We start from the raw sequence: 20,946 nt of genomic DNA, 5'->3' as shown, positions 1-20,946 counted from the left end.
AGGCTGTTAAGAATGGGACACACAACAACACACTGCATTGAATGTATGACCCTCTCAATTATCCCTCAACCACTCAACACAAAAATCCTAAAAGGATTATTAAGACTGAATCTGTTATGAAAAGGAGGATAAAATTTAGCTGCTTTGTTCAGACTATCCTAGAAAGGGGGTGGGGAAGAGAAGAGACAGCCATCGTCTACCTTGTGGCAAACAAGAATTTCTCAAACCACAAAAAAGTAGTCCCCATTTTAAAAAAAAAGATTGATTAATTTTGCTACCTCCAAATGAAGAATATTATTCATCAAAAGACACCATCAAAATGAAAGAGAAGCATTAGACTGAAGGAGGTTATTAGCTATATACAGAGCTTTGAAAAGATTATTATCCAGTTATATAAAGAAATTCTACAAATAATAAGGTAAAAGACAAATATGTTGGTAGAAAAATGAAGAAAAGGCAGTGCAGCCTTTCACACAAAAATAAGGTAGACCCATGCTCAACTAACTGTAAGTTGGGGTACGACTTCAATCTGGCGTTGCCTACACAGCTCAAATACGCCACACGCTACAACACAGCAACTCCACACCTTGGCACAGGCAAGTGTGCCAGGAGACAGGAACCCAGCATCATTGCTCATTGTAGTAAAAGCCAGAAACAGCCTACATATCCATCAACACTAAAATGAATAAGAGAACTGTCATATATTCAGTGTCCTAATATAACAGTTGCAACTATAGCTAATTACATTAAGTGGATGGGTCGCAAAAACAATGTTGAGCAAAAGCCAAAAAAAAAAAAAATGCAAAATGCATGTAGTACATTGTGCATTTATATAAAGTTCAAAGCTAGACAGTGATATGTTTCAGTACCTATATGGGGCAAAGCTATGAAGACAGGCAAAAAAAAAAAAAAAAATGCTTAAAACAAAATTCTGGATTATGGTTACCTCAGGGGCTAGGAACAATATGCATTCAAAGAGTTGTAGGAGCTTCTAAAACGTCAATAATGTTCTGTTTCTAAAGCTGGCTGTTGGATTTAGAGGTGCACATTTTGTTATATTTTTTTGATTATTTCTGCATTGATATGTAAATACACATCCAAGTTTGAAGAGCTATTGAAAGAGAAAAAGCATTCATAACCAAAAAGTGTCTGAAAGAATAAACAACTATCTTCTATGGCCATGAAAGGAGGGCTGGAATTTTCACTTGAATGTACATTTGAAAGGTTTGAATATTTATCCCCAAAGAACCTGCATTAATCCTGCAATTGAAAAGAAAAGACCCAGCCTTAATGGGTCTTCATACAAGAACAATTAGGGAGCCACTCCAATGAGCTGAACTGATAAGGCTGATGCCATCTGAGTTCACTACTTATGACTGTCGGCCTTGAAAGGTAGCATGGAAAATCCCTTCATATCGTGATTGATACAATTTGCATTTCCTACGAGGGTGAAGAGAGCTAATCAGAGAGCATTTTGTTTTTAAGTTTAAAATTAATTTTTTCTTTTCAAAAGGGTTTCATCACATTGAAGCATCTTGTGCCAATGTTTCTCTCAAAGACTCAGTTAAACATTACCTTTGAGAGGTTTCACTCAATGGGTAGTGGATAACAGACAAAGCTGGCGATTTGTCAGCCTCAGCATTGAAAACAGTACTGCTCACAAACCCAAACCTTTCTGTCTCATGTGCCTTTTGTAACAAAGGGGCCACCTTTTTTTCCTTATCATCTTTACATTCTTCTCATGGGTCAGATTCCCTTGATATAGAGTTTATTCTCACTGCAGTGGTCACAACAAAATTGGAAAAATGCCATGTTGTCAACAAAAGTCTTTGAAAATAGTTTATTTGTATAATAAATTGATTCATTGGTTACCTTAAAATTTACAATTGAATGCAGTGGTCTACTGCACCTAATCAATTTTAATGTTAATTTTAAAAAATGGGAGTTCCCATCGTGGCTCAGTGGTTAACGAATCCGACTAGGAACCATGAGGTTACGGGTTTGATCCCTGGCCTTGCTCAGTGGCTTGAGGATCCGGAGTTGCTGTGAGCTGTGGTGTAGGTTGCAGACATGGCTTAGATCTGGTGATGCTGTGGCTGTGGTGTAGGCTGGCATCTACAGCTCTGATTGGACCCCTAGCCTGGAAACTTCCATATGTATGGCCCTAGAAAAGGCAAAAGGACAAAAAAAAAAAAAAAAAAAATCAAAGCAGGGGGAGGGTTAAAAAAATCAAATATGGGAGTTCCCTGGTGGCTCAGCAGGTTAAGTATCTGGCAATGTCACGGATTCAGTCCCTGGCCTGGGAACTTTCACATGCCACAAGGACGGCAAAAAAAAAAAAAAAAAAGAAAAAAAAAAAAAGAAAAATTCAAACACGCAAATCTGAGAGCTGTTGGGGGTAAGTAAGTTTGGGGCAGCATGAAATTCCTCCTGGAGTTACAACGTCTTAGGAAATCAGAGCTTCTGCCACAGGAGGTATGGACCAAGCCCAGAGGGATGCTGAATCCATTCCCCAGAACATCTGTTCTGGGCACTCAAAGTTAGGTAGTGTCAAGCAAGCCACACTTTACAGAGATGGGGTAAGGAGCTATTAAGAGAGACAAGGCCATGGGAAAGGAGACCATCATGGCTGGGAACTGAATAAGGGACATAAAATGCACAGATGAAACTTCAGGTCTGGAAACCACATGGGAAAAAATACAGGCCAGGAGGGAGAAGCAGAAAGCCCAGGGTTCTCAAATTTATCTGGGAAACACTGCCTTTGAGGAGAAAACCACATGAAACAAATGGCATTTAGATCTTAGTGTCACTAGAAAGAACAGACTCTGGGCAGAGTTATAATTAAGCTCGAGATTATTTATTAAAAAAAAATCCTCAGGTGATTTAAATCCTGGTCTGGTCTATTAAAGCAGGATATTCAACAGCACATGAGGGAGAACAGTGGGGATGTCCAGGCAGCCACAAAGAAGTCTTCGTGAACCTCAAGTCTCTGAATAATTCAAATTCTGAGCCCAAGGGCTTAAAGAGGGTGCCATCCAGATAGTACAAACAGGGAGCCTGGAAGCTTTCTCTATTGACCAAAATGAAAATTGATTTCTTTCCTATGTTCATACGACTGCTCCCCATTAAGTCAGTTATAGGGATGTTAAACAGTTTTGGGTATGTATTGTTTCATTAAATTCTCCTAATGACTCAGAAAGTAGGAGGGTTTTTTTTTTAATTTTTTTGCTTCTTTTTCTTTATCTTTTTTTTTTTTTTTTTTTTAAGGGCCACTTCCTGGGCATACACAAGTTCGCAGGCTGGAGGTTGAATCAAAGCTGCAGCTGCCAGGCACAGCCACAGCCACAGCGATGTCAGATCCATCTGAGCCACATCTGTGACCTATCCCATTGCTCACAGCAATGCTGGATCCTTAACCCACTGAGTGAGGCCAGGGATCCAACCTACATCTTCATGAATACTAGTTGGGCTCATTTCCACTGAGCCACAATGGGAACTATAGGAAGTGGGTTTTAATTCTCTTATTTTACAGAGAAGGAAGTAGACCCTGAGAGGTTCAATAACCTTGTTTAATGTAATCCAACCACAAAGTGCTAGAGCTGAGATATGAAACCAAGTCAGTCTGATTTCTGAGTCCAAGTGCTTACCCTTGTCTTCAACCTACCATGTTACAAGGATCCACATATAGTATTTGAGAACCATTGGTTTGGAACCTTGCTACAATTATCTAATATCAGTCTGTTTCCTCAAAGCTCCTTCCCGTTAGCTTTTAAGCATCTTGAAAATGTGGACACGTTGCATTATTTTCATTTCCTTCCTCTTCTAAACTTCCTCCTGCCTTTGTCCTCACCCAGAAAATGTCCAGCTTATAGCATGTATTCAATTAATGTTTGCTAAATGAATACATGACCTCATTCAAAGTTTAGGAATGTTAAGGGTTCAAGGCTGGTACTCAGCGGCTCTAGTTAGTATGTATGAACACTAGGACAATCAAAACTGTATAGTCAGGGAGCCAACACACTTTAGTAAAGCAAACCTTGGATTATTCAAAAAAAGAGGAAAGTTTAGGACAGTAAGACCAAGAATATACTCCAAGAGAGGTGTACAAAGGAGCAGTGACCAATCAGCCATGGAGGGGCTGCACAATTGATTTAAGCTTGGTTTTATGTATTGTGATAAAGGCAGTAATTGTATGATTTTTAAAGCTGTGTTTTAAGGAGACAATCTCCTAGGGAGATGCCTCAGGGAATTGTGGAGGAGGCAAAATAACTCAATGCAGGCTCCTATAGTAGACACTGTTGATTTCTTTCCCAAGAGTCATTTCCCTTTTTCTGTACATTAGAACATTGACTTTGTTTAGCTCCGGGGGCTGACATCTAGCCCCAGAGGATAAATTACAGTTTGTTTAAACCAGTGCTTTTCAAACTTTCATGTACATACAAATAAACTGCAGATCCTGATAAAATACAGATTTTTATTTCATAGGAGGAGACTGAAGCTCTCAGGTGATGATGATACCATTGGTCCACAGACCAATGATTCTCAGCTATGATTGCATGATCACATGGTTAAGCTCTCCTTTCATTGGTTGGGAGTTAAGCTTGAGATTATTTATTTAAAAAAATCCTTGAGTGGTTTAAATGTGCATGATTAATTAATTAATTAATTATTTTTTTTGTCTTTTTAGGGCCACACCCATGGCATATGGAGGTTCCCAGGCCAGGGATCTAATCAGAGCTGTATCCACCAGCCTACGCTACAGCTACAGCAATGACAGGTCCGAGCCATGTATGCGACCTGCACCACAGCTCATGGCAATGCCAGATCCTTAACCCACTGAGCGAGGCCAGGGATCAAACCCACAACCTCACAGACACTAGTTAGATTTGTTTCCTATGTACCATGATGGGAACTTCTAAAAGTACATGATTTAAACCAATATTAAGAAGTCCGTTTTTCTTTGTCTCTGTTTATTATTTGTTTGTTTTTTGTTTTACTTTATAGGGCTGCACTTGTAGCATATGGAAGTTCCCAGGCCCAGGGGTCAAACCAGAGCTGCAGCTGCCAGCCACAGTCACAGTCACAGCCACAGCAATGCCAGATCAAAGCCTCATCTGTGGTCTACACTATAGCTTGTGGCAATGCTGGATCCTAAACCCACTGAGCAAGGCCAGGGATCAAACCTGCATCCTCATGGATACAGGTAGGGTTCTTAAACCCTGAGCCACAATGGGAACTCCTCCTTTGTCTTTTATTAGTCTAAAGTTGAGCATAAAAATGAGCTCTGGTCAATGAGATATAAAGGGAAGTCTATCAAAGGAATTCTGGAGAAAATTCTCCTCCTTGACAAAACTGGTACGAGACAAAAGTCCCCTGCTTACCTCCTTCATTCTTTAGAGTTTGTTGCCTTGAGTGAAACATCTGAAATTGTGGTGTCACCCTGTGCCTGTGGAAGGTGACACCAAAATGTGCTAAAGGTAGCAGAGAAGAAAGAGAGAAACAACTTTTTTATTTTTTGCTTTGTTTTTTTTTTTTTCCCTAGGGCTGTATCCCCTGTGTATGGAGGCTCCCAGGTTAAGGGTCGAATTGGAGATGCAGCTGCCAGCCTACACCACAGCTATAGCAACACCAGATCCAAGCCATGTATGCAAACTACACCACAGCTCATGGCAACACCAGATCTTCAACCCACTGAGCAAGGCCAGGGATGGAACCCACATCCTCATGGTTCCCAGTTGGATTCATTTCCGCTGCACCATGATGGGAATGCCGAACAACCTATGTTCTTGATGGTGCTGATCCACTGGTGCACCAAACTTGGAAACACCTATTGTTCCAGCTGCTACTTCTGAGCATCAAACTATCCAAGGTGGTAAAACTACCACCACTTTGTCAAGCCCACAATTCTGAGGGTCAGGAATTTGGATATAGTGAGAGTGGTTTGTCTCAGCTCTGTCATGTCTAAGGCTATAGAGAAGACCTCCCTCAAGTACCTAGGGAGAGCTCAAACAGCAAGAGAATGGAGTCATCCAGAGGCTGCTTCGCTCATATATCAGGCGTGTGGTCTGAGAAGACTAGAAATCTGGGCTCAGCTGAGACCGCTGATAAGAGTTCTGACATGTAGCCTCTTCAGGTCAGAGACTGGGCTTGAGCTTCCTCACAGCACAGTGACTGTGTTCAGAAAGGGAGTGTCCTGAGAGAGGACATTCAGAAACCAAGCTTTTTAAGAGAGCCAGATAAAAGTACATGGTCTTCAAAATGCACATGAAAAGATGCTCAACATCACTAATTATTAGAGAAATGCAAATCAAAACTGCAATTAGTACCATCTTACCCTGGTCAGACTGGCCATCATCTAAAAGTCTATAAACAGTAAATGTTGGGAAAGATGTGGAGAAAAGGGAACCCTCCTACACTGTTGAATGCAGCTGTTGGAGGTGTAAATTGGTGTAGCTGCCATGGAGAACAGTATGAAGGTGCCTCAAAAAACTAAAAATAGAACTACCGTGTGATCCACCAATCCAACTCCTGGGCATCTATCTGGAGAAAATCATAACTCAAAAGGGTAAATGCACTCCAATGTTCATAGCAGCACTATTTACAGTAGCCAAGACATGGAAGCAACCTAAATGTTCATCAGCAGAGGAATGGATAAAGAAGAGGTGGTCTACATACAGTGGAATATTACTCAGCCATAAAAAAGATGAAATGCCATTTGCAGCAATATAAATGGACCTGTAAATTATCATATTAAGTAAAGTCAAACAGAGAAAAACAAACATCATATGAGCCCACTAATGTGGAATCTAAGAAAAATGATACGAAATAACTTATTTACAAAATGGAAACAGACTCAAAGATTTTGTAACAAAACTTACATTTACCAAGGGGGAAACACTGGGAGGAGGAATAAAATGGAAGGTTGGGACTAACCTACACACACTACTATATATAAAATAGATAAGTAACAAGAACCTACTTATATAACACAGGGAAATCTATTCAATATTCTATAGTGACCTATATGGGAAAGAATCTGAAAAGGAATGTATATATGTCTACGTATAACTAATTCGCTTTGCTGGACTACCAGAACCTAACACAATATTGTAAGTCAACTACACTCCAATATATACTTTTTAAGTTCATGGCCTTTTATTCTCCAACTGTGTGTATATATCTCTGGTTAAAGGAGAATAGTGTATCTGGTAGGATGCCCCTTGATCCAGAAGTCACATAGCATCACTTCCACCACATTCTGTTGGATAAAAAAGCTAGATTCAAGAAGAGGGCATTTAGACCCCACTTCTTGGTGAGATGATGGCAGTGTCACATGGCATAAAAGAATGGGTGATGGGTGGTGGTACTGCAGCCATATTGACCTTCAACTCTACAACTAGACTTTTTATTAAGGCAGCAAACAGGCATCTCTCTCTTCGAAGTCACTGCCATTGGATATTCTCTTACCTGTAGCAGAAATATCTTAAAGGCTACAGTTCCTTACCCTAACTTCAATGAAGCTTACCATGTTATTATCTGTTTTGCACAGTTAGTCTTTTAGTAGGTTTTATGAGGGTGGGGAATCTAACAGCCTTAGAAGTGAAGTGATGTGAATGAGACAGAGATGCAGAGAGATATGCAATCCCCTGGCCTTTGGGAAGCTGGGCAAGGTTTGGGGCTGAATCCAGAGCTGTGAGCAGCTTCTGCCAATTCAAACAGTCTCCAAGGGGAAAAAAATATTTAGAAAAAATTACCACAGAATAGTGGTCTTTAAAGTCTATTCACATGTTCCTTGAATTTTGAAAAACTGCGTACCCTATTCCCATTTTTACATTATCTAAGAGTTTCATTATGAATTTAAGTAATTACAAAGGATGAAAATTCCAGGCCATGACACACTGTTCTCCTCCCCTAGCACAGAGATGCATACACAGCTGGGAAGACAGAAGCCCCGTTAGTTTATGGTGCCTGATTAATCATCACATGAGGCGTCTCCTTCGTGGGTGCCCCCCTGGGAAGTTTTCACACCCTGAGGCAATAGACCAAAGTAAGATTTATGTACAAGGAGTATGCTTTCTTTTGTAAAAGGCTGTGGTATGGAGATCATATAATATATCTTCTAAACTTGAACATTTTTGAGATCAAAAGGGGACATAATAACTATTCTAAGAAATAAGCATAAACCAGGAAAATCAGGATAGTTGGTGATCCCAGCTATTGGAATACTAGTAAGTTATGGAGAAAAATCTGTTTACAAAAGAAAATGTATGAAAGCTGAAGATCTGGTCATTATTTCGCTGAAAACTGTCCATTTTCAGTATTCTTTGAAATATTACCTGTAGCCACAAAAGTTTGTGAAGACTGATTATTAAGCCAATGTCCAGCCAGACCAGTTGTCGAAGCACAGAAACACCTCCACATGTTAGTAAATAGAATAACAGTAACTGAGACAACTGAAAAAAATAATCATTCATTTAAATTCCAGCATTTATGCTTCATTTCAGAAACCATAAACAAGCAAGCCCAAGACATCTCCGTTGCATGAGCATTAGAGCACAAAGCTGGGGAATTTATTACAGAGGACTTGTTATTTTGTTGTTGTTGTTGTTTGTTTGTTTTTTCTTTTAGTGCCGTACCTGTGGCATATGGAAGTTCCCAGGCTAGGGGTTGAATCAGAGCTGCAGTTGCCGACTACACCACAGGCATAGCAACACTAGATCTGAGATGCATCTGCGACCTATACAGCCGCTGGTGGCAATGCTGGATCTGAACGAGGCCAGGGATCCATCCCACATCCTCACAGACACTCTGCTGGGTTCTTAACCTTCTGAGCCACGACAGAAACTCCCAGAGGATTTGCTATTTATTTGCAAAGTTGGTGGGTAGACTTAAAGCATAAAAGTCCTTATATAGGAGAAAGACTTGCCACTTCTTCCAATGTCTTCTATAAACCTCCCAAAGAGATGCTTGTCCTTGACCATGGGGAGAAGTAGGTTCTGGGTTCAGGCAGCAGCTGGAAGGCTACTGGGTGCCGAGGACATAGGCAGCAAATAAATGCCTTCACTGCGGGATAACATCCCTTCTAATGGGATGTTGTTTTACTGGCCAAATTAACTCCTGATGGAAGGCACTGGTCCCTATGCTTTGCAAACAAGTTTCTAGAGAGGGAAGCTCTGGGAAATCTCCCGAATGACTAAAAGAGAGATTCTTCTAGCAAGATGGTGGTTGACACCCTTCTCCTTGCAGTTTTTTCAGCAGAAATCTTGCATTAGAATGCCCACTTTTCCTCCCCTACCTGTATACCCTTCTCTTGAAAGAGATAGGGCCTCAGCAGAAGCTTCAGGCAGCATCAACCTTTGAGCACGTGCCTATTACTTTTTTTTAATATGTTCACTTTTATTCTGATATGATATTCCATATTAGAGGCTGTTTTACAACTTTTTTATATGAACTAATTTTTTTTTATCTTTTTTTTTTCTTATAACAATTTTTATTTTTTTCCATTATAGCAGGTTTGCAGTGTTCTGTCAATTTTCTACTGTATAGCAAGGTGACCCAGTTATACATGCATGTGTACATTCTTTTTTGTCACATTATCATGCTCCATTATAAGGGACTAGTAATAGTTCCCAGTGCTACACAGCAGGATCTCCTTGCTTATCCATTCCAAAGGCAATAGTCTATATCTATTAACCCCAAATGCCCAGTTTTAAAGTTTTATTAAAGTATAGTTGAATTACAAGGTTGTGATAATTTCTGCTGTACAAGAGAAGTGATTCAGTTATACATGTACACACATCCATTCTCTTTCAGATTATTTTCCCATAAGTATTTTCACAGAATATTGGGTAGAGTTCCCTGTGCTATATAGCAGGTTCCCGTTGGCCAATTATTCCATATACCACAGCGTGCATGTGCCAATCCCAAACCTCCAGTCCACAGCTCTTTCTGCTATGTCTCCATTGCTAGCTGGGTTCTACATGGTCACTGCCTCTTGGGTGGCACAAGCGTCTCCTGATGAGACCTAAAGGGAGACAGAAGCCGACTGTGTTTCCTCACTAGAGAAAGAAAAGAACACACAGGCTCCTGGTGTCAACAGTGAGTCAGATACTCCCACTCTACTTTTAGTCTCTTCCCGTTTCCCCTGCTCTGTCTCTCCATTTCCCCAGGATTCCCCAAATGAAGACACCATTGCAGGTTTGGGAAGAGAAAAGTGAAAGCGAGGAATAGAGGCAGGGGTCTTGGAGAGCTCCGAGCATGAAGGGCAGCCCAGTGAAGCCCCTTCTTTTATGACTAGCACCAAACCAGTTACTTAATGGCTATCAGTTCAGAGGAAGTTGCTGGAAATTTGATGCAGTCCCCCGTGTCAAGTCGAAAAGCAAACAGGGTTATCATTCAGCTGCTGACAAAAGTATCCAATGAAAGATCAACATCAGCACATTGGTCAATATAGTATTTGGAAATTATTAGAATAATTTTACAAATAAAATGTATTCCAAATAATAGGACTAGGTAAGACATTTACTGGATATATCATGAACTTCCTTAGAAGATAAAGAGTATGCTGTATTTAATGTTTGACTTGCCAATTACTCCATTGCACAACTTGAATATTTTGAACAGCATTTTTTGGCCGCTTCGTAGCCCAAGTTGAAGAGGCCATCCTAGATATCTAGACATGTTTTCTCCATTTGCATTCACTAGTGCAATAGGTTAAATATTAGTGGAGTTTTAGTCACCTTGACATCATATTTTATTTTAAGATATATATATAGGAGTGGTCGTCATTCCATTTTACAACTGGAAAATAGTGGATTCAGAACAATCAAGCATATGTTAATAATTTTATTGCCATAGAAGTTCTACCCCTCAAAAAAAACCCCTTACATTATTTCCCTCAATGAAAAGTCTCACCACTCTCAGGAAGCCCTGAGTAATACCTAATGGCTCAGAATTAGCCATCAGGTCACTGGGTAATATTATTGTGATAGATGACTAATAGTGCACCCAGATTTTCACAACCTAATCCCTAGAACCAGCAAGGGGTACTTTATATACCAGGACAACTTTGCAGATGCCATTAAGTGACAGATCTTCCGGTAGGGATATTTTCCTGTATTATTTGGGTGGGCCCTTAACATGTAATCACAAGTATCCTTATAAGAGAGAAGCAGGGAGAGTTGACTACAGAGAAGGCAGTATGAAGATGAAGCAGACATAGGTTTGAAGATGCTATGAGGTTGGCCTTAAAGATGGGGAAAGGGCCCATGAGTCAAGATGTGCGAGGAATGCAATTCTAGAAGCTGGAAAAGGCAAGTAATATATTCTCCCCTAGAGGCTCTTCAGGGAGCACAGCCCTGCTAACACCCGTCTTCAGTTCAGGGAAACCCATTTCAGACTTCCAGCCGCCAGAACTGTAAGAGAATAAATGCGCATTGGCTTAAGCCCCCCAGTTTATGATAATTTGTTAGAGAAGCCATAGGAAATGAATCCAGTGATTTACAATAGGGCTTACCTGGTCTGGGCAAGGCCTAACAGTATTCGAAGATTTCTATAGGCGATTGATGGCAAATTAACTAACCAGACACTTGTGGGCTACCAGGATTCTATAGCAGCAAAAGAATAGAAGCAGGAGGGAGCCTTTTGAGTCACATCTCCTAAAAACACACACACCATGTGGGCTGATACCCTTATAACCCCAGGAAACAAAAGGACTGGAAATCTTCAAACAAATAGCTTAGGAAAAAGGGCCAGACTCTCCCAGGGCAGGCAGAACATTTACAGCTTCCTTAAAGGCTACTAAATTATGTGACTCAAGAAGACCACTGGCCATCTATCCAGATGAGAATTCTGTTTTTGTGGTTTTAATCACAAAACTCTGTGGGACTTATACCGCATGGCAACTACAGAATTTACTCTCACATTTTGGAGCCTGAATTATTTCTCTAGTATTTTGGCCTGTCATAAGGACCCAAGTAAAAGGTATGAGGCATTCAACATTTTTGTACGGTGTTGTCATAAGCCAGCTCTCAAAATATCTCTATGCTGGACATCTGGTATATTTATTTATTATCAGATGATATCGTTTCTTTTATAAGGTGGCAGGACAGCTTCATGGGCACTGATCTTAGAGTCAAGAGTTCAGTGTCATGGGATCAGGCATAGGGGGGAAATGTGAAAGAAAAATTTAAATGTTGAAATAATAGAAGAATGTCAAGTAGGCTTTCAAAGTGAGTATCCTTGAAATCAGAAGTACAACACCCATGACCATTTTTTAAGTTGTTTCTAATCTTTTGCTTCTACTTGACTCACTTTACTCTCAGTGGTGCAACAAAAGAAAGTATCCATTTCTGGATTTTAAAGCACAAAAAGTGGCTAGACATCCTGTAATTATCCCAGTGGTTTCCAAAACAGAAGAGCGCCTTTTCTTTATTTCCAACCCCGAGACATAAAATCGAGTATCTTATAAGTACAAGTACTTCTCTAGGAGTAACAGGCACTTTTAACTTAACGATTAAAAAGAGTTCTATCTGGAGGTACAATCCTGGATTTGCTCTCAATGTGTAAATAAAGACACAGGGACTCAACAGCAAGGTGTATAATATATATAAAACAATGGTTAAGAATTCTGGTTTGAGACCAGATTGCCAGTGTTTGAATCCCTGGCCCTATTACTAGCTGTGTAACTTTGGGCAACATGTTGACTTTTCTAAGCCCTTATTTCACTGATCTTTACAATGATGATAATAATAGTACCTGTCTCCTAGGGTTCTTGTGACTATAGATACATATATAATATACATAAAGGTGTGTAGCAGAACAGAGCTTGAGAAATATTAAGTGCTCACTACTTAGAGATGGCCTTCAGGCCCATAAGAATATGAATTGAAATATTTCATTAAATTATAATGCATCATAATCTGGTTTGACAAAGTCAGAAGCAAAAAGCTAACGAGATATATTATTTTATTTTATCTTTTGGCTGTGCCCATGGCATACAGAAATTCCCTGGCCAGGGATCAAACTAGCACCACAGCACAGACAAGGCCAGATACTTAACTGCTGAGCCACCAGGGAATTCTTAATGAGACATTTTAGATATGAAACTGGCTACTAAAAAAAACTATGGAATATATATACAATTTGTCTTTTATTACTATGAAAACAACTTGCATATCTTTTGAAAATCAAGCAAATCAAAGGATATATGAGAAAATATCATCTCTTATTGGGGAATTTCAACTCCTTTCTACAGAAGTAACCCCTCTCCCCAAGTACACAGACATGCACACACATGTTTGTGTGGCAGTATATGTAATACTATCCTAACTTTATTCTCTGATTTCCTACTTGTTCCTTTATTAGAAATCTTTCACTCAGCTGCTAGAATGAGTCCTAAAATAATGTCATGTAATTTCCTTGCTTAAAACACTCCAAGGGTTTCCCATCATACTTAAAGAAAATGCAAATTTCTTCCTTTGCTTTACAAAGAACTACATGTCCTGGCCTCTGCTTTTCTTTCTGACCTATTCTTTCATCCTCCCAGACCAAGCTCTGGACACATTGGCACTCCCTCCGGATGATGGAGAAGATTCAGGCCCAATCCTGCTTCAGGTCCTTTGCAGGGTTACCTCTGCTTGGCCTGCTCTCCTGTTCTCTGCATAGTTATAGCTCTTGTTTCGTTCAGATCTGAGATGAAAGCTGGCCTCCTGAGTGGGGACTTGACTGACCCGACAACCCAAGCCGCCAGCTGGTCCTTTTCTGCCATTTCAACCTTTCTGGAGTCTCTGCATAACATTTAACACTGCTGCGTGTTTTTCAGGTTGGTTGCATCTTTTTATTTATTCATATGTTTATTTATGTAATTGCCAGCTTCCCTGTTCCCTAGTGGAAGCTTCCTGAGAACAAGGCCTGGTCTTTTCCACTCCTTCACGCAAAAGAATGTTGGAATGAATTCAATGATTAAATGCTTAATCATGCTTTATATATTTTTGAAAGAATGTATGAATGAAGATGAATGAGAGTTGTGTAGGTTCTTTTCCCAAGTACTTGTAAAAATGTTGCTAGCATCATCCTTAGGTGTATATCTTGCACATGTCCAATTACATACCAAGAGTTTAATTATGGAGTCAAAGTATGTGCAATTTCAATTTTGACAGTTCTTTCCAAATCACTCTTAACAAAGTTATATCAATTTACATAATAAGTCAATTCCTTGAGTCTTCTCTTAAGGTCATGATATTGGATACAAATTATCTCAATTTATAAGCTTGGGACATTTTCTATCACCTTGAAATGTAAAAGAGTCAAAGTACAGAAGTCACAATGCATCTTCTGAATATTGAGGAATCCACATCCATGTTAACTGACAGTTAGAGGAGTTGCTATGAGAAGCATGTATGACTTAACTTTATTATTTTTCTTTCTTTCTTTCTTTCTTTTTTTTTTTTTTTTTTTTTGTCTTTTTGTCTTTTCTAGAGCCGCTCCCATGGCATATGGAGGTTCCCAGGCTAGGGGTCTAATCAGAGCTGTAGCCACCAGCCTATGCCAGAGCCACAGCAATGCCAGATCCAAGCCACATCTGCAAACTACACCACAGCTCACGGCAATGCGGATCATTAACCCACTGAGCAAGGCCAGGGATCGAACCTGCAACCTCATGGTTCTTGGATTTGTTAACCACCGCGCCACCACAGGAACTCTTATTTTTCCTAATTTTTATTGAATTTTAAATGAATTTATAACTTGCAATATTATATGTTTTAGGTGTACAACATAGTGAATTAATAGATAATTCTCCAATAAAGTTATTATAAAATATTGTCTACATTCCCTGTGCTGTATATTATGTTCTTGTAAATTATTTCTTGTATACTTAGCAGTTTATACCTCTTAATTCCCTTAAGTTACCTTGTCCCTCTTCCAAAACCCCTCCCCCTTTGGGAGACACCTCTTAGTTCTCTGTATTGGTGAGCCTATTTCTATTTTATGTGTTTGTTATATTTTATTTTATTTTATTTTATTTTCTAGATTCCACATATAAGTGAAAACATATAGTATTTGTCTTTCTGTGTGACTTCTTTCATTAAACCTGATACCCTCTAGGTACAGATACGTTGTCACAAATGACAAAATTTCATTTTTTATGGATGGGTAATAATCCATTGCCTAAATATATATATCACATCTTCTGTATGCATTCAGTGGTTAGTGACTTGTGTTAGTTCCATATCTTGGCTATTGTAAATAAGGTTGAAATAAATGTTAGAGAGCATATATCTTTTCAAAATAGTGTTTTCCTTTTCTTCAAAGAAGTACTCAGGTGTGGTATTGCTGGATCATATGGCAGTTTTATTTTTAATTTTTTTGAGGAACTGCCATACCTTTTTCACCAATTTACATTTCCACCAACAGCTCAGGAGGGTTTAATTTTCTCCATGTTTTGCCAACACCTGCTATTTTTTACTTTTGATGGTGGTCATTCTGACAGCTGTGAGGTGGTATCTCATTGTGGTTTTACGTTGCATTTCTGTGATTATTAGTGGTGTTAAATACCTTTTCATGTACTAGTTGGCCATTTTTAAGTGTTCTTTAGAAATATGTCCATTTAGGTCCTCTGTCAATTTGTTTTTTTCTTTTTAGGACCACACCTGTGGCATATGGAAGTTCCCAGGCTAGGGAGCTACAGTTGCTGACCTATGCCACAGCCATGGCAATATGGGACCCAAACCATGTCTACAACCTACACCACAGCTTACAGCAATGCTGGATCTCTGACCCACTGAGCATGGCCAGGGATTGAACCCACATCCTTATGGATACTAGTTGAATTTGTTCTGCTGTACTACAATGGGAACTCCCCTCTGCTCATTTTTAATTGTGTTCTTTTTAATATTGAGTTATATGAGTTTACGTACACTGAATATTTACCCTGTATCAGACATAGTTTGCAAATATCTTTTCCATTCAGTAGGTTGTCTTTTCACTTTGTTGATAGTTTCCTTCACTGTGCAAAAATTATTTAGTTTCACTTCTGTTTCTCTTGGCTAAGGAGATATATCCAAAAAATATTGCTAAGACCCATGTAAAAAAGCTTACTGCCTATGTTTTCTTCTAGGATTTTTATGATTTCAGGTACCACATTTAAGCCTTACTCCAAAACTTAATTTTGAGTTTATTTTTTGTATATGGTGTGAGAAAGAAGTCCAATTTGATTCTTTGGATGTAGTTGTCTAGTTTTCCTAGTACTACTTATTGAATAGACTATCTTTTCACCGTTGTATATTATTTCCTCCTTTATCATAGATTAAGTGACCACTGGTGCATGGGTTTATTTATTTCTGGGCTTTCTATTCTGTTCCATTCAACTATGTGTCTGTTTTGCTGCTAGTACCATACTGTTTTGATGACCATAGCTTTGTTGTATGTCTGTTACAGTGTGATCCCTCTAGCTTTGTTCTTTACACCCCAGATTACTTTGGCTATTCAGAGTCTTTTATAGTTTCATATAAATTTTAGGATTATTAATTTAATTCTGTAAAAAATATCATGAGTATTTTAATGGGGATTCCATCAAACCTGCAGATTGCTTTGGGTAATATGGATAAACTAACAGAAATAATTCTTCCAATCCATTAACACAGGATAGATTTCTACTTATTTTAAAGGCCTCTCATTACCCAGGTGTCTTGTGTTTATATTTTTAGCAGAAAACAGATGTCTTCTTAATTAACATTCATCATAATTTTTCCAAGCCTGCAAGTGTAATTTACAACAAAAATCTTAGTGTATGAGAATTGGATTGAGACACAGCAAACAATGACAGAAACAGGTACCCTGTTCTAAAAGATTCTCAAATTCCATAAGCTTATTTCTTGCTACTAAATGTTTCTTTCTCTTGCCCTTTGGGTCATCTATGCCAAAAGCTTGGGCATTCTCTGCATTGGTAACTGGAAATACCCTACTGATGAATTTATATCTACATGCTAATATCTGTTTAACTATATCGACAAGGCCATTGGTGAAAGAGCCCATAGGCTCCATTGACTCTTCCATGCCACTCTGAAGGACACCTTCTCCTGTGCAAAAACACCAACTAAATTCATAAGCAAGAGCCATGAGGATGCCAGAAAATAAAGCCAGAGACATACATACATTCAGCCTCCACACAAACACCACTCTGAAAATTCTGCCAACATATTTCACTTAGAAATTACTTTAAATAAGACATCAATTTTCAGCAAAGATCATCCAAGCATGTCATTTAAACATATAAGACATTCTCCATTGCCCATCTCTTTTACTTAAGAGTAGCAATCTCTTGCATTAGAATAGTTATAACATTGGAAAAATCACCCACTTAACAGAGAGATACTAACTCTAGACTCAAAATGTACCTGCCTATAACATCTAATGTACTGAAGACAGAAAAATGGGAGTACTTACAGCAGGGTGTCCAGTACAGTAGGTATACGTGGCATGGGTCTGATAGTGCAAGCTTGCTCTTGGAAAGGAGTATGTATTCCAGGCGGGTTGGCTGCTGTTCCACTGGGAGCTGAAGCCAGGGCTCATGGTCACTCGTGACTTACTGGTTTGATAGGCTCTCACTGTGGAGCTGGACTATCAAGAAGAAAGAAGTGCAATGTAAAGACAGCTGTGTATAAAACCCAAATCACCTATACAGAGCAGTGTACATTCTCATGTATGATCACGTCACAGAACTTTACTGGTTAAAGGAAATGGCTGATTTCTTAAGAGGGGGCATAAAATGCTGTTCCAATTAGGCTAAAATTGTTTTCTCACTATTAGAATTTGACTGGATCACAAAGCACAAAGGCTCATTGAAATTAATTGAAAACAGTTTTTTCTAGTTGTAGGATGTAACTCCATCATTCAGAAATGAGATATGCTTTAGTGGTGACAGCAGTGGTGATATTTTCAATTACATCCTTTCATCACAAGGTTCACCTTAGAAATTCACCATCAGTTTTATCTGAACGCAGTAAACAAATATCTTAGTTTACAAGGGTTGGATTAGGCACAGGTTGGCTCCTGACTCTAAATAGTCTTCAAGTTCCATGAGTCTATTGCTCTCCTGTGGGAGAAATTAGTAGAAAACATTCCACATGTCACCATTCCACTACCTAAGAACAGCAAAATGATGAAGGATATGAAATTATCATTTACCCCCAACTGGCCCAATGTAATTAAAAATAGAGGAATAGGAAAATATCAATTTTCCAAATGTTAAATATATCTAGTCGCTCATAATTGTATATGGGGTAGAAGGAACTGAAAACAAAACTCACTTGTGTCTTCAATCCTTCTCTGTCCTCAGATGGCCATTGCATATAAGGCATATAATACTTGCTTTTCAGAGAACATTTTCCATCATCAAATTGCAATAGCTACTTACCCAACTCGCACAGTAACTTTCACAATAAATTCTATTTATAAATCTATGGGCACACGCCAACTCAATCACTGGGAAATGTGCTAATCTCATTGCCATTATATTCAGGAAACATAGTAGGGAAGAAACTTTTATCCGAGATTGTGTTTCCTACTGGGCTAGATTCTTATGCTATTAGATACTTAGAGGAATGACTTTTGTAAACAGGTTTGGGCATCTTAAAATAACCAAAGAAAATAGGGATCTCAGCAATTCTAGGTACATGTCAGACATGTTTCTCTCACAATAGTCTCAAAATACTGAGGTCAATGAAAGTTTAAATCAGTGACTTACTTCTAGCCAATTTAAAATATTTAAACCAAAAATTGGAGAAGCAATGAGCCTTGTTGAGATAGACAAATTTCTTTAACTATCTGTCTCCATGCTCATCCCCGTCGTCACCCTAACCATGTGTCCTATCCAAGTGTTCAATATGTAATAGGGAAGAACAAGTCTGACTTCATATTAGATATTCCTTTTGCTTTAACCTTTGTGCTCTGCTGCCTGTGCATAGCTATGCTGGCTCTGTACTTTTGTAGAAGAATGTGGCCTATAGCTTGAAATATATAGGATAGCCTATTTTCAGGGATCTGACCTTTAAGAGTCCATTCATATAGAGATAAAAAGTTGCAGAACAGGGAGTTCCTTTTGTGGCCCAGTGGGTTAAGAGTCAGACCAGTATCCATGAGGATGCATGTTTCGATCCCTGGCCTCTCTCGTGAGTTAATGATCTGGCATTGCCTTAAGCTGCAGTGTAGTTTACAGATACAACTTGGATCTGGCATTGCTGTGGCTGTGGTGAAGGCCTGCAGCTGCAGCTCTGATTCACCACCAGCCTGGGAACTTCCAATATGCCACAAATGCAATCACTAAAAAAGCAAACAAACAAACAAAACATTACAGAATAGGGAATAATATTGTCTTGTTGGGGGTTTACAAGAATACCATGACCTAACCTATGTGGATGTGGGTAGATAGCAGCAAGAACAAAGTCAAAGTTTTTGATACCAAGAAGATTGCAACAACTAACCTCGTTTCTCCTTTGCTGAGGAGTTCCCCTTGTGGCTCAGTAACAAACCCAACTAATATCCAGGAGGATGTGGGTTCGATCCCTGGCCTCACTCAGTGGGTTAAGACCCTCGCGTTGCCATGAGCTGTGGTGTAGGTCACACGTGGCTCTGATCTGGCATTTCTGTGGCTGTGGTGTAGACTGGCAGCTGCAGCTATGATTTGACCTCTAGCCTGGGAACCTCCATATGTCAAACGTATGGCCCTCAAACAAATTAAAAAAAAATGCTTTGCTGAAACCATTCGAGGAGTTCAAGTTTATTGGGCATGAGTCACCTATCTCTTTGCATGGCCCTGCAATAAATCTTTCTTTGCTTCAAACTCTGACATTTCCATTTGTTTGGCCTCACTGTGCATTAGGCACACAACTGATGTCCAGTAACAAATAGTTCAATGATATGGACAGGTGCAGCAGCACGAACGCACAGATTATTGCATGCCTCCTTAGAACAAACCTGTGCTGGAGGAGTAGTGAATTTTATAAAATTAGGACATTTATGCTTGGTTCTAGGTATGGAAGCTCTGTATTTATGTAAAAAAGCCCTGTTATTTTTAACCGCATACACAGTCAATTCAAAGACTAAATAAACCCACCCATGAAACTATCTTTGGTCCCCAAAAATATTTTGGTTTCTGCTCTTCATTTGTGGTCACTAAAATTAATCATGCCCACTAGCTCAGTTATTCTAGAGTCTCCTTTGAGACTAGACATGTTTAGGTTCTTTATCTGTTTTCACATTAAATTAGCTCAGGGATTTTTAAATTTTTGGAGAAGGCAGCAGTGTATGCCTATGTAAGTTTGTAAATATCCTCATCTCTTCATTTGTGTTCCTAAATAACATCAGTCTCTGTGCAATGATTTTATTCACTGGGTCTTCCTCCTGCACATTCCTTTCTCTCCTTCTGTTGCAAATCTCATGGGCAAATTACACCTGGATGTGGTCCCATCCCTGATGCCTGTGGCTTGTGCTGACCCCTTGCTCTGGCAGTGTGACTCAAACACTGTAGCATGCTATGGTTGTTTTGTATGATTTCCTTTCTACATAAATTTCAGCTAACTAGGCAGAGAGTTTAATGAGGTCAAGATCATGTGCTGCCTTTTCTATAGCTCCAAGGAGTGTTCATCCTCCTTGGAGCCTCTAACAGTTTGACTTTTGAAACCTCTAACCAAGATTACCCCCTCATCATTGCAATCATCTTTCCGGTTGACTCTAGAACACTTCTGGCTGTACCTCATCTCTCACTCCCTTCTTTCTCCTTGATTGACCTAAACGAGACTGATTGCCAGGGCTTAATCCTCAGTCCTGTTCTTCACCCTTTTAACTTTCCTCCTTTGTGACCTCAAACATGGTCTAAGTCTTAAGTATTCCTCCTAAAAAGATGATTCTCAGATATGATTTGAGAGTGGTATTTATTGTACCAACTCT

At 39.2% G+C, this 20,946-nt stretch overlaps 1 protein-coding gene across 3 annotated transcripts in view; it reads right to left on the bottom strand.

Annotated features, from left to right (window-relative positions):
• RBMS3 (RNA binding motif single stranded interacting protein 3) overlaps window positions 1–20,946 on the bottom strand; it is a 1,489,550-nt gene that overhangs the window by 843,220 nt on the left and 625,384 nt on the right. For all 3 annotated transcript variants that reach the window (XM_021069971.1, XM_021069970.1, XM_021069972.1), the window contains exon 4: window positions 17,446–17,619. In XM_021069971.1, the coding sequence (XP_020925630.1) occupies window positions 17,446–17,619 (174 nt within the window). The remainder of the gene's footprint in view (window positions 1–17,445; window positions 17,620–20,946) is intronic.

Source organism: Sus scrofa, chromosome 13, assembly GCF_000003025.6.
Source record: "Sus scrofa isolate TJ Tabasco breed Duroc chromosome 13, Sscrofa11.1, whole genome shotgun sequence".
Lineage (NCBI taxonomy): Eukaryota > Metazoa > Chordata > Mammalia > Artiodactyla > Suidae > Sus > Sus scrofa.
This window is presented reverse-complemented; position numbering and strand designations above follow the sequence as displayed.